Raw genomic sequence first — 13918 nt, 5'->3', positions numbered from 1 at the left:
AAGCAATTTAATTCCATAACAATTTCCCCTGACCGGTACTCTACACTGATGGGTGATGTTTGATATTTACTTGGTGGATCAGTTAGGAATGCAATTGCCTGCAGTAACAAAAATCCAATTTATAGTAACTTTAAAATACCCATTTATTTTTCTCAGTTAACAAAAAGCATGAGCTAGGCAGCTATTTGCAATGGTGTAGTAGCTCAACAATGCCTGGACCATTGACTCTGGGATTCTTTCATTGATGGCAACAAAATGACTGCTTGAAACTTCAAGCATCATGTACACATTCAAGGCAGGAAGAAGGGAAGGGAAAGAATTAGGACCAGTCTTAACTGTATCTTTTATTATGAAAGCAAAAGGCTGCCTATTTATATCTCATTGGCCAAAACCATTTCCCATAGCCATCTTTTTCTGGAATTTCAGTAATTTATTCAACAAATATATATAAACATTATATGCCAAGTACTCTTCTAGGCTCTGAGGATAAATCAGTAAGCAAAAGCTTTTTTTGAAAAAATAAATAAAAGAATATGTGGGAAATTCATGGAACCTAAAGGTAGGAATACAAGAGGGCCTCAGAGAAGGCTGGCACCCATGTCTAGATGTCTGAGAAGCTATCAGGAATTTATACAGCTTCTCTGAGCAGATTTCCTTCAATTTGCTCACCCTGCTTTCTCTAATTCTTAGTCTGCATGGTGGGTAGAATATGGTAACACCATATTGCCTGAGTTTTCATCTTCTGTTCAAGCAACCAGCCCAAGCTGAACCAGAATCTCTCCATCCCAATTCCAGATTCCTAGGCAAAAGAATTTGCTTCAGCCAAGGCTGGAGACAGTCTTACCCCTGTGGGTAAGAGATGTACTTAGAGGTATCTTTGTGAGTAGAGCGGACACCTCAAAAGATGCCCACCTTGCAGGGCTTGCTGTGGCTATAGCTCGTCTCCAGGCTTATTAAGGTTTTTCTGTGCACTTTGCCCATCGGCCATGCTAAAGCTCCCTTCTACCACCCCAGAGGTTTGAAAGTTGACTGTATCTGGGAGAGCACAGGTGTTTGGCTCTGTCAGAATTTCCTAGGGTAAGGTGGGTTTAGACTTTTCCACATCACCCTTTTGCTCTTGTGTATTTTATCTTTTTCCCCACAACAGTCCTTGTCTTTGTCTTTTTGTGCCTGACTTCCAGATAATGGGAGAACTGGGGCTCAGGTAACAGTGAACTCCTTTCTTCTCACTTCAAATCAAGCCCTAACAAGCCAACTCCAGCACTAATCAATTCGATTCCAAAGTTCACACCGCAGTGTGGGTTGGGATATTTTTATGGCCCTTACAAACTATAAGCCAGGAACATACAGTGGTTGCTGATTTTTTCTTTAACTTTGTCTTTATTTCAAACCAATGAGTGTTTTTCTAGTCAGGGATAAACGGAATCGCTGACATTGTGACTAATTTGTTTTCCTACAGGCTGTGGAAGCCTCTCCGCAAGGAGGGGGATGGGCAGGCTGGGGCTCCTGGGGCAAATCTCTGCTCTCCTCTGCATCTGCCACAGTAGGTAAGCATTCTATGTTGCATTTGAATATAATGATAGAATGTAACATTTTGATCATACCATATACTGATAGAGTTTAACATTAATTAGCCCATGAAGTATAGGAAAAAAATTTTTAATGCTTTCAAGGTATTGGCACTCTTCTCAGTGCTTCACATATGTTAATACATTTGTTTGCTAATATAACCCTATAAGGTAGGTACTCTTGTTTTCTTCATTTTACACATGAGGAAGCTGAGTCACAGGGAGATTAAGACCTTTTCCAAAGTCAGCAGTACCTGGGCTGGGATTTGAACCACTTAGTATGGCTTCAAACTACTGTATCTTGTTGCCTCTCAAAATATAATGTTTGAGCTTCTATAATAAATCCTTTTTTAAAAATTATAATAATATGTTCTTAAAGTTTTGTGTTTATCATCCCACTTGAATTTTTTTAAATGTACAGCTCACCTACTCACTAGAAGGATTTGACATATCTTGGTAAAAGGCACTTCACCAACAAGGCATTGAAATAAAAATAGGAAAAAAAATGCAGATAAGATGGCCAAAGCTAATTAATAGAGTTACTGTTATTGATTACTGACCTTGACTCTGAACTTCTTGGATGCCGGTAGATTATCTTTCTGTTTCTCATTGGTGGATAAAACAAAATTTAGTTATCTAGGTAAATTTTTTCTGGTATTAAGTTTTCAAAGAAATTTACTGTATTATTATACAAAGAGAAAGCATAGTGGACAATACCTTCATCAGGACGTTTGTGAAAATAATCTTCTTGTTACCATTTCTTATATCTACGCTTCATGAAAGCTGAGGGCATAACTCAAAATGTCAAAGATAATTTAGCAAAGGTATTTCATCTGGAAGGTAGGGACTGAGAAGACCAAAGCAGCTACAGGTAATATTACTTAAAGATCATTCAGCTCACCTATTCCCAGATATAGTTCACATTCCACAGCTCTTAAGTGTCTTGTGATGGCCCAGGAATTGGTCCATTTTGTTGTTATTACTGAAACCAGGAGGGATAAGAAGGCCTTGAGGTCACAAACAGTTCAATGGCCAGGTATCATTTAATGCAGCTTAGACTTTCTGGAAAAATGGATAGGGTGCATTCACCTAATTCCATCTCTGTCAACTATCAGTTTTCTTAGGAGGGTTCTTGCAGGAACTCGATAGTGGACAAATCTGTCTGGTGAGAGCCTGGGGAGCGAATTTACTCTTGCTAATTGAAGGGATGAGGTATGCCTTGAATACCATACATGCAGATGACAAAATGAACCAAATTAAAGCAGAGGAGCTTGTTTCATTTTCTGAAGAGAACATCATCTGTCCATGAGGATGAGGTATAAGCACTTGTAAGCATCCTGCTTCCTAGGAAAAACATTTGAGTCTTTAGTACCTCCCTTTGAGGTCTCACCATTGCATTTCTAGCCCAGATGTGATCTCCTCAGAGAGGATGTCCTTAGCTGCCCTACCCAAAGGTGCCCACCTACCTTCAGTTGCTTTCTATCATATTTCCCTATTTGATTTCCTCCATAAATACTATTACTCCGCGAACTTCTTATTTACTATTTGTTTACTTGCTTATATTCGGTCTTCCTTCACTGGAAGGTAAGCTTCATGAGAGTAACACCTTGTTTGATTGTTCACAACTGCGTCTCCAGTGCCTAAACACTGCTTGACACTTTGTAGGTACTTAATACATTTTTGTTGATGAATGAATGAATTTGGTTCCCGAGTTCAGAATTTATTATAATTTATTTTATTTTTCATGAACTATTTTATTTACCTTTCTGCTATAATAATATATTCACATGGTACTAAACTCAAGAAGTACGAAGCATTGTACAATTAAAATGAAGTCTCCTTCCCCTGTCCCTGGCCAGCCACCCAACTACCCTCCTCCAAGAGGCAGCCACTATTTTTAAAGTCCTCATTTTAAATTTGATATTGTCAAATTCATTCTAAGTGATCCCAATGTATTTTAAATTTTATTATTTCCAAATTCCCTCCATGGAAATTGTAGCTCTTTACATTCCCTATTGGCAAAAAAAAATGTGATCCTTGGTTTCCTACACACTCACCCTTATACCATATGATCAAACATTTTGATCTTTGCCAAACTGATAGGTAAAATACAAGTATTTCTCTTTAGGAAATTAACTTTTTTTCATAAGTTAACTTTTTTTTCCCTGTGACCTATCTGTTCTAATTCGTTCTTTATTTTTCTATAGGTTGTTGACCTTGTTTTAGTTTGCCAAAGTGCTGCGGATGCAAAGTACCAGAAATAGGTTGTCTTTTATAAAGGGGAAGTACTTGGGATAAAGCTTACAGTTCCAAGGCAATGAAAAGCCCAAATCGAGGCACCGTAAGAGGTGCTTTCTCACAAAAGTCAGCAACCATGTGGTGAAGCAAGATGGCCACTGATCTCTGCCGAGGTGTGCGCTCAGCTGAGGGCAACCAGGCATAAGGCTTGTCTCTTTTCTCAGGACCTCCTCTGTCCATCTTAGCTGCTCCACATTCTTCCTGAGTTCAGCTGCAAGCTATTGGGCATATGGCTCATCTCTCCATGAGCATCAGCTGTTTGAGCCCTCAGGGGCTTCTCTCCTGGTAGCTCCTTGGAGTTTTTTCCTCCCACCGCAGGATCAAATATGGCAGCTTCCTTTTCCTGTCTTGGTTTCTCTCTCTCTCTGTTTTTATCAGATCCAACAAGAGGGTGAGACACAACATGAATCACTCCCTACTGACTTGATCCAACCAAAAGCCCAAAATCGACCTTAGCAAGTAATCTAATCAAAGGACCTTCAACTGAATTTAATGCAACCAAGGGTGTCACACGCACAGGAATAGATTCATTTAAAAACATAATCTTTCTCTTTTGGAGATTCATAAAATAATTTCAAACTACCACAACCTTGATTATGAATTGCTTATAGATTAAAGAAATTAGCTCTTTGTCCCATGAGTTCCAAATATTTTTTCGATTTGTTGTCGTCTTCCCATGCATAATTTAAAAATTTTTAAGTTAAAATTTATCAACTTTTTCTTTTGTGGCTAGTGGGTTTCTTGTATCATATTTATACAGGCATTTTTCACTGCAAGATTATGAAGAAATTCTTACATGTTTTATTCTATAATTTTACGGTTTCATTTCTACATTTTATGTTTGAGCTGTCTGGAATTTAGTTTAATGTATCGACTGATACAGGAATCTATCCTTTTCTCTCTCTGTCTCTTTCTGTCTCTTTCTCTTTCTCTATCTCTATATATATATGAATTTTTTTGGATTGCTAACCATTTGTCTTAACACCATTTATTAAATAACCCTGATCTTTTCCCTGTATGAATGTCCCATATGTATTTGCATTTATTTCTGGACTTTGTTTTCTGTCCTTTTCTGTTTGAACATTTTCTCTATTCATGTCATGCTTTAGTAAATATTATGTTTTTACAAAATTACAACTACCCTATTGAAACCACTCTGGCAAAAACCCCAAATGTCTTTTTAATTGTTAAACCCAATGGCCACTTTCCGGTGTTTGCTATATCACCATCCCTCCCCACTCTTCTCCTTTGCTTTACATTATTCTAATCTTTCCTTCTCCAGTCTCTCCAGTTTCTCTTCTGCGACGGCTTGCTCAGTCGGTAGAGGTGGGGTCTGGCTGCGGACGAGGGGTCGGTCCAGCTCTGGACGAGGGGTTGGTCCCACTTGGGACGAGGGGTCGGTCCCACTTGGGACGAGGGGTCGGAGCCGGTGGGGCTCCGACGGTGGTCGCGGGCCAAGAGAAGGCCCCGACGAGGGGAGGGCGGGACGACGAGCAGTGGAGCAAGGCAAATGGGAGCAAGCGCAGAGGGGAGGAGGCAGAGGTGAAGGCAGGGGTGGAGGTGCTCAGGCACGCGCTCCTGAGAGTTTTATTGGCGCCTCTTAATCATAGCGGGTCGGTATAAGCCCCCGACATGGAAGGAGAAAGCCATCCAGCGATTCTCCCAGACCGCCGTGGATCGTATGAGGTCACCAAGGTTCAGGAGCAGCAATGCAGAGCGAAAAGATAGGGCTGAGAAGAGAGGAGGGCTTAGGGCTATGGTAGGGTTACTTCAGACGTGCAAGCGCGTGCTCCCGAGAAATCCAAGGCTCCTCTTAATCATAGCGGGTCGGTATAAGCCCCCGACATGGAAGGAGAAAGCCATCCAGCGATTCTCCCAGACCGCCGTGGATCGTATGAGGTAGCCAAGGCTCAGGTAGCAGCAATGTTGCACAAGAGAAGTCCCAAGGTGAGAAGAGAGGAGGGCGTAGGGCTGTGGTAGGATTACTTCAGACGTGCAAGCGCGCGCTCCTGAGAAATCCAAGGCTCCTCTTAATCATAGCGGGTCGGTATAAGCCCCCGACATGGAAGGAGAAAGCCATCCAGCGATTCTCCCAGACCGCCGTGGATCGTATGAGGTAGCCAAGGCTCAGGTAGCAGCAATGTTGCACGAGAGAAGTCTCAAGGTGAGAAGAGAGGAGGGCGTAGGACTGTGGTAGGATTACTTCAGACGTGCAAGCGCGCGCTCCCGAGAAATCCAAGGCTCCTCTTAATCATAGCGGTTCGGTATAAGCCCCCGACATGGAAGGAGAAAGCCATCCAGCGATTCTCCCAGACCACCGTGGATCATATGAGGTAGCCAAGGCTCAGGTAGCAGCAATGTTGCACGAGAGAAGTCCCACGGTGAGAAGAGAGGAGGGGGGGCCGCCAGGTTATGGAGTGAGGCTGTGGTGGGGTTGCCTTGCCCCACGTTGGGCGCCAACTGCGACGGCTTGCTCAGTTGGTAGAGGTGGGGTCTGGCTGCGGACGAGGGGTCGGTCCCACTTGGGACGAGGGGTCGGTCCGGCAGCAGACGAGGGATCGGTCTTACAAGGGGTTGCGCGGTTCGGCTGATGGGGTCGCCCGGCGAAGCCGGCGACGAAGGGGTCGCCCGGAGAAGCAGGCGACGAACTGGGGACAAGGGAGGCCAGGCCCTTGTCGGGGGCTCTCAGGACTGGAGGGCGCACGGCAGAAAAACTACCGTGGAGACAAGGTAAACACGTAAGTCCAACTTTATTGAGGGAGAGGCAACAGTTTTATAGGGGCTGGGGAAGGCTGATTGGTCGAAGCCATGCCCTGTTCTGATTGGTTGCCGGCGAAAGGTCAGTGGGCGGTACCGGACGGGGGAGGGGTGGTGGTTAGGGATTGGCTGTCGCTGTTGCTGGGGGAAGGGGCAGGGTTTAGGGATTGGTGGCTGCTGTTGCTGGGGTGGAGGGCAGACTTGAGTTTCCCGCCCACGCCTGGCTGTTGCTGCTGTCGGGGGGAGGGAAAAGGGCAGACTGGATTTTTCCGCCCACGCCTGGCTATTGTTGCTGTCGGGGGAGGGGAAAAGGGCAGACTGGAATTTTCCGCCCTGCGCCTGCGCAGGGAGAAGGAAGAAGAAGGGTACTGCCCCACAGGCATCGTGTGGCGCCACCCGGGAGGAGGGGCGGCCGCGGAAGCATGGCTGCCGAGAAGGGGAGACCTGAGGGCACTCTGCGCCCATGCTGAGCTCCCTTCAGGGGTGGCGGTGAGTCCGACCAACCACCCTTTTATGGGGGCAGCGGAATTAGGCCTACCGCGGCCGCTCCCCTCGCCAGGCCAGCAAACCACACTTCAGCCCGAGGGGTGACCGCACTCTTCCTCTTCACAACCCATAATATTGCTATTATTCCACACACGGTTCCTACTGCTCTTTATTTTTTACTGTATAGTCTGTGTAGCAGTTTGATATGGTTATGAATTCCAACAATAGATATTAGAATATGTTTGTAATCTAGTCCGTACCTGGGCATGATTAAATTATGATTAGGGCTTTGATTGGGCAACGTCATTATGGCATTGAGTCCCCATCCTTTGGTGGGTGGGGACTCACAGATAAAAGGCATGGCAAAGGACAGAGTTGAGGGTTTTTGATGTTGGAGTTTGATGCTGAAGCTTTAAGTTGGAGCCCTGGGAAGTAAGCTCACAGAGGAAACAGAAGCAACCCCCAGGAAGAGAGGAACCCAGAGTCCAGGAAGAAGCAAGCTCCGGGAAGAGAGGAACCCTGAACCCAGAGAGAAGCAAGATCCTGAAAGAGAGGAACCGAGGAAACCCGAAACCTTGTAGATGTCGGTAGCTATCTTGCTCCAACACGTGAAAATAGACTTTGGTGAGGGAAATTACTTATGCTTTATGACCTGGTATCTGTAAGCTCCTACCCCAAATAAATACCCTTTATACAAACCAAACAAATTCTGGTATTTTGCATCAGCATCCCTTTGGCTGACTAAACTTACCTGTATCTCATTGACTGATAAAACAAAATTTAGTTATCTAGATAAATTTTTCCTGGTATTAAGTTTTTAAAGAAATTTAAAACTTAGTTTTGGTACCGAGGAGTGGGGAAGTGCTTTTGCAATTACCAAAATACTGGAATGGTTTTATAAATGGATAAGGAGTATTTTTTGAGGGAATCGTGAGACGCTTGGAAGAAAAGACCTACAGTGCTTTGAAGAGACTGTTGAAAGCAGTATGAATGCTAAAGAGACTTTTTATGATGCCCTAGAAGTAAATGATGGGAAGCGAACTTGGCCCAATGGATAGGGCGTCCGCCTGCCACATGAGAGGCCTGCAGTTCAAGCCCCTGGCCCCCTTGACCCATGTGGAGCTGGCCCATGTGCAGTGCTGATGCGCGCAAGGAGTGCCATGCCACTCAGCGGTGTCCCCCGCATAGGGGAGCCCCATGCTCAAGGAGTGCGCCCCGTAAGGAGAGCCACACAGCGTGGAAGAAAGTGCAGCCTGCTCAAGAATGGCACTGCACACACGGAGAGCTGACACAACAAGATGACGCAACAAAAAGAAACACAGATTCCCGGTGCCACTGATAAGGATAGAAGCGGTCACAGAAGAACACACAGTGAATGGACACAGGGAGCAGACAACTGGAGAGGCAGGAGTGGGGAAGGGGAGAGAGAGAAATAAAAAATCTTAAAAAAAAAAAAAAAGTAAATGATGAAACTATTACTGGAAACTGAAGAAAAGGTGATCCATATTTTAAAGTTGCAAAGAACTTAGCAAGATTAACTCCTGGTGTTTTATGGAAGGCAGAATTTGAAAAAGGAGAGCTTGGGCATTTAGCTAAAGAAATTTCTAAAGTAAACCTGGAGAATGCTACTTGGCTTCTGCTTGCAGCTTATAGCAAAATGGTAGATGAGAGAGAAATACTGAGGACTGAACTATCAGGCATAAAGAAAACAAAAACTGATTCTGGAAATTCCAAGCTTCTGGAAATCAAGCTCCCAGAAAAAAGTGCCCCATTGAAGGACTTAGCTAAACTTGGAACTTGTAAATCAGGATTGAAGATGCAGCTGTCTCAGAAAGACTTATGGAAAGTCTTACTGTCTGTTGACTTGAACCCCTGCTTTTTGCATGCTAAACCAACAAGGTTTTTTGAGAGAACTGTATGAACAAAATCACTGTCAGCTTGGACTAAAAAGGACATGGAAAAGAGAGATTGAAGGAGAAACAGCTTTAAGAGGAAAACCATGGAAACTAAGCTCTGGAATTAAGACATCACCTTGGGCCAAGAGAGAAACCCCACCCATGTGTACAGAGAGGGTGAGTTTGCCCCAGCTGTTGAAGAGGGTGGATGTGCCTGCCCAATGTTCTGGGAGAGTTTTATCACCCCAGGGTACAGAGAGGGTGGAGCACATTCCCTAAGGATTGTGGTGGTTAAGGTCAGCACCCTACGGGTCTGAGAGGGGTGGACCTGTCACCCATGGATTAGGGAAGGCCAGGTAGTCAACTCGTTGCTCTGAGAGAGTTGATCCTGTTTGCCAAAGGTTAAGGAAGGCCAGGTGGTCAATTTGTTGCTCTGAGTGGATTGAGCCTGTATGCCAAAATTTAGGAGGAATATTGTCTTCACGTCACTGTACTAGGGGGGTTAAGACTCTAACCTAAAAATTGGGTAAGGTGTGGCAATCACCCCAACATTCTTGGAGGGTGAGGTCTGGAGCTTGGTGGACCTTCACATACTTCATGAGGGTGGAACCAAGAAAATGGCCATTGGGCAAGCATGTGGAAAGGGTGGGTTCCCATAAGGCACCAAGGAGAAGAAACTAGCATCTTAAGAATACTCTCAGACTGAAATCAAATGGAGAATGCCCTGCAGGTTTACTGAACTATAAAGGACCCATGACTCATGTTTCCCTCCCAATTTCTCCTTATTGTAATGAAAATGTTTATCCTTTGTCAGTCCATTTGTATATTGGAAACAGATAAATTGTTTTGTAAGTTTCAGAGGTCTATAGCAGACAGGACTTTGCCCTAAGACAAACTGTATTTTCTTAAATTGATTGTGATATGATTTAGTACTTGCATTGTTAACTGATTTAAGGTTTTTTCAAATATTGTAATGGCTTTTTGGAATTCAGAGGGTAGAGTGTAGCAGTTTGATATGGCTATGAATTCCAAAAACAGATATTGGATTATATGTTTGTAATCTGTTCTGTACCTGGGTATGATTAAGTTATGATTAGGGCTTTGATTGGGCCACATCATTAGGGTGTTGAGTCCCCACTCCTTCATGGGTGGGGACTCACATATAAAAGGCATGGCAAAGGACAGAGTTGAGGGTTTTTGATGGAATTTGATGCTGAAGCCTTAAGTTGGAGCCCCAGGAAGCAAGCTCTCAGAGGAAACAGAAGCAATCCCCAGGAAGAGAGGAACCCTGAGCCCAGGAAGAATCAAGCCCCAGGAAGAGAGGAACCCTGAACCCAGAGAGAAGCAAGACCCTGGAAGAGAGGAACCCAGGAAGCCTGAACCCTTGCAGACGTCAGCAGACGTCTTGCTGTAACATGTGAAAATAGACTTTGGCGAAGGAAGTTACTTATGCTTTATGACCTGGTATCTGTAAGCTCCTACCCCAAATAAATACCCTTTATAAAAACTAACCAATGTCTGGTATTTTGCATCAGCACCCCTTTGGCTGACTAATACAGTCTGTATACCTTGGGTAGTTTCATCCACTGGTAGATGTTGTCTCTCACTTAACTGAATGGCTACCTCTACCTAAAAGTCCCATGGACATCTCAAACTTATCATGTCCAAGCCTAAGCTCATTTCTTCTTCCAAAACTTGCTTCTCCCCCTACCTCCTCTAATGACATCATTGCCATTCAGCCTCAGGACACTCCACAGTTAACCTTTGTTTCCATCCTTCACATCCAGTTGGCATGGCAGCCATGTATCCTGCGTCCTTGGTACAGACTAGTTTCTTATTATTTTATTACTCCCAGTGAAGAAGATCTGTTATATATATATCAAGTTGTTATTTAGTTGTATGCTGTGTAAGGCTAGCTATATCACTCATTTTTCGAAATTCAGAAAAAAATATCTCATGTCCTTTTGGCAAAGGTCAATATTGGATGAGACCATATTGGGCACCATCTTTGTCCAGTCCTTAGAAATGTTGTTCATATCCATTCCTTCCTTTGCCTCCCATCAACCACTGCCCTACCTCAGCCTTTATCAGTTTTTGCTTCAAAGATTACAGTAGCCATCTCTATTCCACAGCCCCTACGCTACTACCAGTTTTCTTTTAGAAACACAGATCTCCCTCTGGGAACCACCTTCCTATTCAGGCTACAAAGTCAACAACATTTTTAAAGAAGTTATCTATAATTCATATTTTTTTCCTAATTTATCTTGACCTTCCCTTCTAATTCTCCTAAATTAGTGTTTTATGGGTGTTTTTTTCTGCTACAAGTCTATGATGTTTATCACAGCATCACTCATTCATTCATTCATTCAACAAACATATATTGAGCACCTACCAGGCACCTTGCTAGACCCTGAAAATCTGGTGTTGAATAAGATCAATAGTAAGCTTCCTATGGAGCTGACATTCTACTTAATTCATCATTCATGCAGTAGACATCTGAGCTAGCCATATACATGATTTTATATAAAGTCCTCAAAAATATTTTACAGCTTAAAATATATCCCATTGTATATTCCATTCCCTATAGCAAAAACAATTCTGATATCATTTTAAGTGGAAAACAAGTACTGTGGGTCAAATTTTAAATCATTGGAATTCCTTATCTGCTGTGTTTCTGTCCAGACCAAACTCTCCAGTCTCAGCCTCCTCCTCCTTCCCATTTATGGCGTACTTGCTAAGGACTAGGCATGATGCCTAATGCATTACTGTAAGTGATAACTCACTGATGCTCATGAAAAACCCACTGGGTAGGTAGAGTCTGTAGTTATTATTCCCATTTTACAAAGAGGATGAGTAATATATCCAAAGCCATATTACTGCCAATAAGAAAGCCAAGAACTGAGCCTTGGGCTCCCCTCTCCAAAACCTGTGCTCCAAACCATTGGGCCAAACTTGCTGCTCCAAGAGGCCATGGTAGCACTTAGGAGTGGCATGCTCTCTAAACCAAAAACTAAAAACTTAGAGTCTAAAAGTTTGTTTCAATTGGAATAAGTCATGGAAAAGTAAATGATATGGTCGTCATAATTATACTGCTCTCTTCATGGTTCGTGTTATAAAATAGCAAAATTTTCCAAGTGATTCTAGTTATAATGGTATACAAAACTGCCCTGGCTTATAATGAATTCAGGGCTTCATCAGGTTTTATAATAGATGGAGGACTTTTGTTCTTACCAAAACTTTAAATGTAAGTTCCTTCCACAGTAAACACAGGGATCATCTGCCCCATGTATAGCAACACAGATGTATTTGGTCACCTGTGAATTTTCCCCTTTCTCCACATATGTTATATGGAAGCTTTTCCACAAGAAAGCCCTCCTGCCTGTAACAGCTCTGACCCTGGTTGGTCTAGTTGCTGTGGTTTCTCATCAGTCAGAGTTCATTTGACTCTGTGCTTCACTGGGCCCTTACAAGGTTTTCTATGCACTAAATGACAGCTCATCGATTGAGTTTACCATCCAGCATCTTCTTTTGCGTCCTGTTGTAATCTGATTTTCACATGTGTGGAACCTAGTACAGCCTTGGACTGGCTGTGCTCCAAGGCCTCTGGGTTCTGTTACCTGGTTCAAGCATAACCAGTAGATGATGCTGGATTTATTACGTAAAAAGCTGGATGTGATTTCTGTGGTCAGGTCCTACCCCTACACAGAAGACACTCAATATTTGGCTTGATTTGAAGTCAGTGTCTTCATCTGTATCCTGTGCTTGTGTTTGTGTTGCTGTAGAAGTTTCCCTGTGTCTGAGGCACCACAAAACTTATAAACAGTCTCTTGTTCTTATAGCAGCCCCTTTAAAATTATGGTTCTCACCTGGTTCTGTGCAGTAATTTATCCAAAAGAGTCTAGAGAGGGTCTTGCCCGTGGGCCAGCATGGTTCATTTTGTCAGTCACTTTGACCGCTTTCCTTCTTGTGGTTGGTAGACATGTGGTCTCTCGGAGATTGTATGACATTTGCATGTTGTTCATGAAATACCAGAATGAAGTTCAGTATACCCACTTGCTTTAGTTTCTATTGCTGTGTAACTCTTATGGGTTGAATTGTGTCCCCCAAAAAGATATGTTCAAATCCTAAGCCCTGGTCCTTTGAATGTGACCTTATTTGGATATAGGGTATCTGAAGATGTGATTGGTTAAAATGAGGCCAAGCTGGCTTAGAATGAGCCCTAATAACATGACTCATGTCTTTATAAGAAGGAGAGAGGACAGGTAGACACTGGGAAGAAAGCCTTGAGGAGATGGAAGCAGATATATCTATAAGCCAAGGAACACCAAGACTTGCCAGCAGACCACCAGAAACTAGGAAAAGGAAGGAAGGATGGTTCCCTAGAGCCTCTGGAGGAAGCACAGCCCTGCTAACGTCCTGATTTTGGGTTTCTGGCTTCCTGAACTGTGAGACAATACATTTCTGTTGTATAAAGCCAGCCAGTTTGTGGTACTTTGTTACAGCAGCCCTAGGCAACTAAGACAGTAGCCAGTTACAACTTCATGGACTTAAAACAGCATATATTTATTATCTCACAATTTCCCTGGGTCAGTAGGCCAGGTAGGGTTTGCTGGGCCCTCTGCTCAGAGCCTTACCAGGCAAAAATCAGGGTGTCAGCTGGCCGCATTTTTATCTTGGAGTCAGGGTCATCTTCCAAGGTTGTTGGCAGAATTCATTTCCTCACAGTTGAAGATCTGATCTTCCATTTTCTTGGTTGTCAACCAGAAGTGACTCTCCATTTCCCAAAGGGTGTCCCTAGGTCTTCCTTCAAAGCCAGCAGGAGAATCTCTCATGCTTCAAATGTTTCCCTTCAGGAAGGGTCCAGGGCCTTTTAAAGGTCCTCCTGATTAGATAAGGCCAACCCAGTAAGATCTC

General features: G+C 43.5%; 1 protein-coding gene across 2 annotated transcripts in view; it reads left to right on the top strand.

Moving 5' to 3' along the window:
- The window catches only part of FAM114A1 (family with sequence similarity 114 member A1), an 89999-nt gene that overhangs the window by 19865 nt on the left and 56216 nt on the right, over positions 1-13918 (top strand). For both annotated transcript variants that reach the window (XM_004459380.4, XM_071216958.1), the window contains one exon: positions 1460-1547. In XM_004459380.4, the coding sequence (XP_004459437.1) occupies positions 1460-1547 (88 nt within the window). The remainder of the gene's footprint in view (positions 1-1459; positions 1548-13918) is intronic.

This window comes from Dasypus novemcinctus, chromosome 1, assembly GCF_030445035.2.
Source record: "Dasypus novemcinctus isolate mDasNov1 chromosome 1, mDasNov1.1.hap2, whole genome shotgun sequence".
Lineage (NCBI taxonomy): Eukaryota > Metazoa > Chordata > Mammalia > Cingulata > Dasypodidae > Dasypus > Dasypus novemcinctus.
The sequence above is the reverse complement of the archived record's forward strand: the minus strand, read 5'-3'. Positions and strand labels throughout refer to the sequence as shown.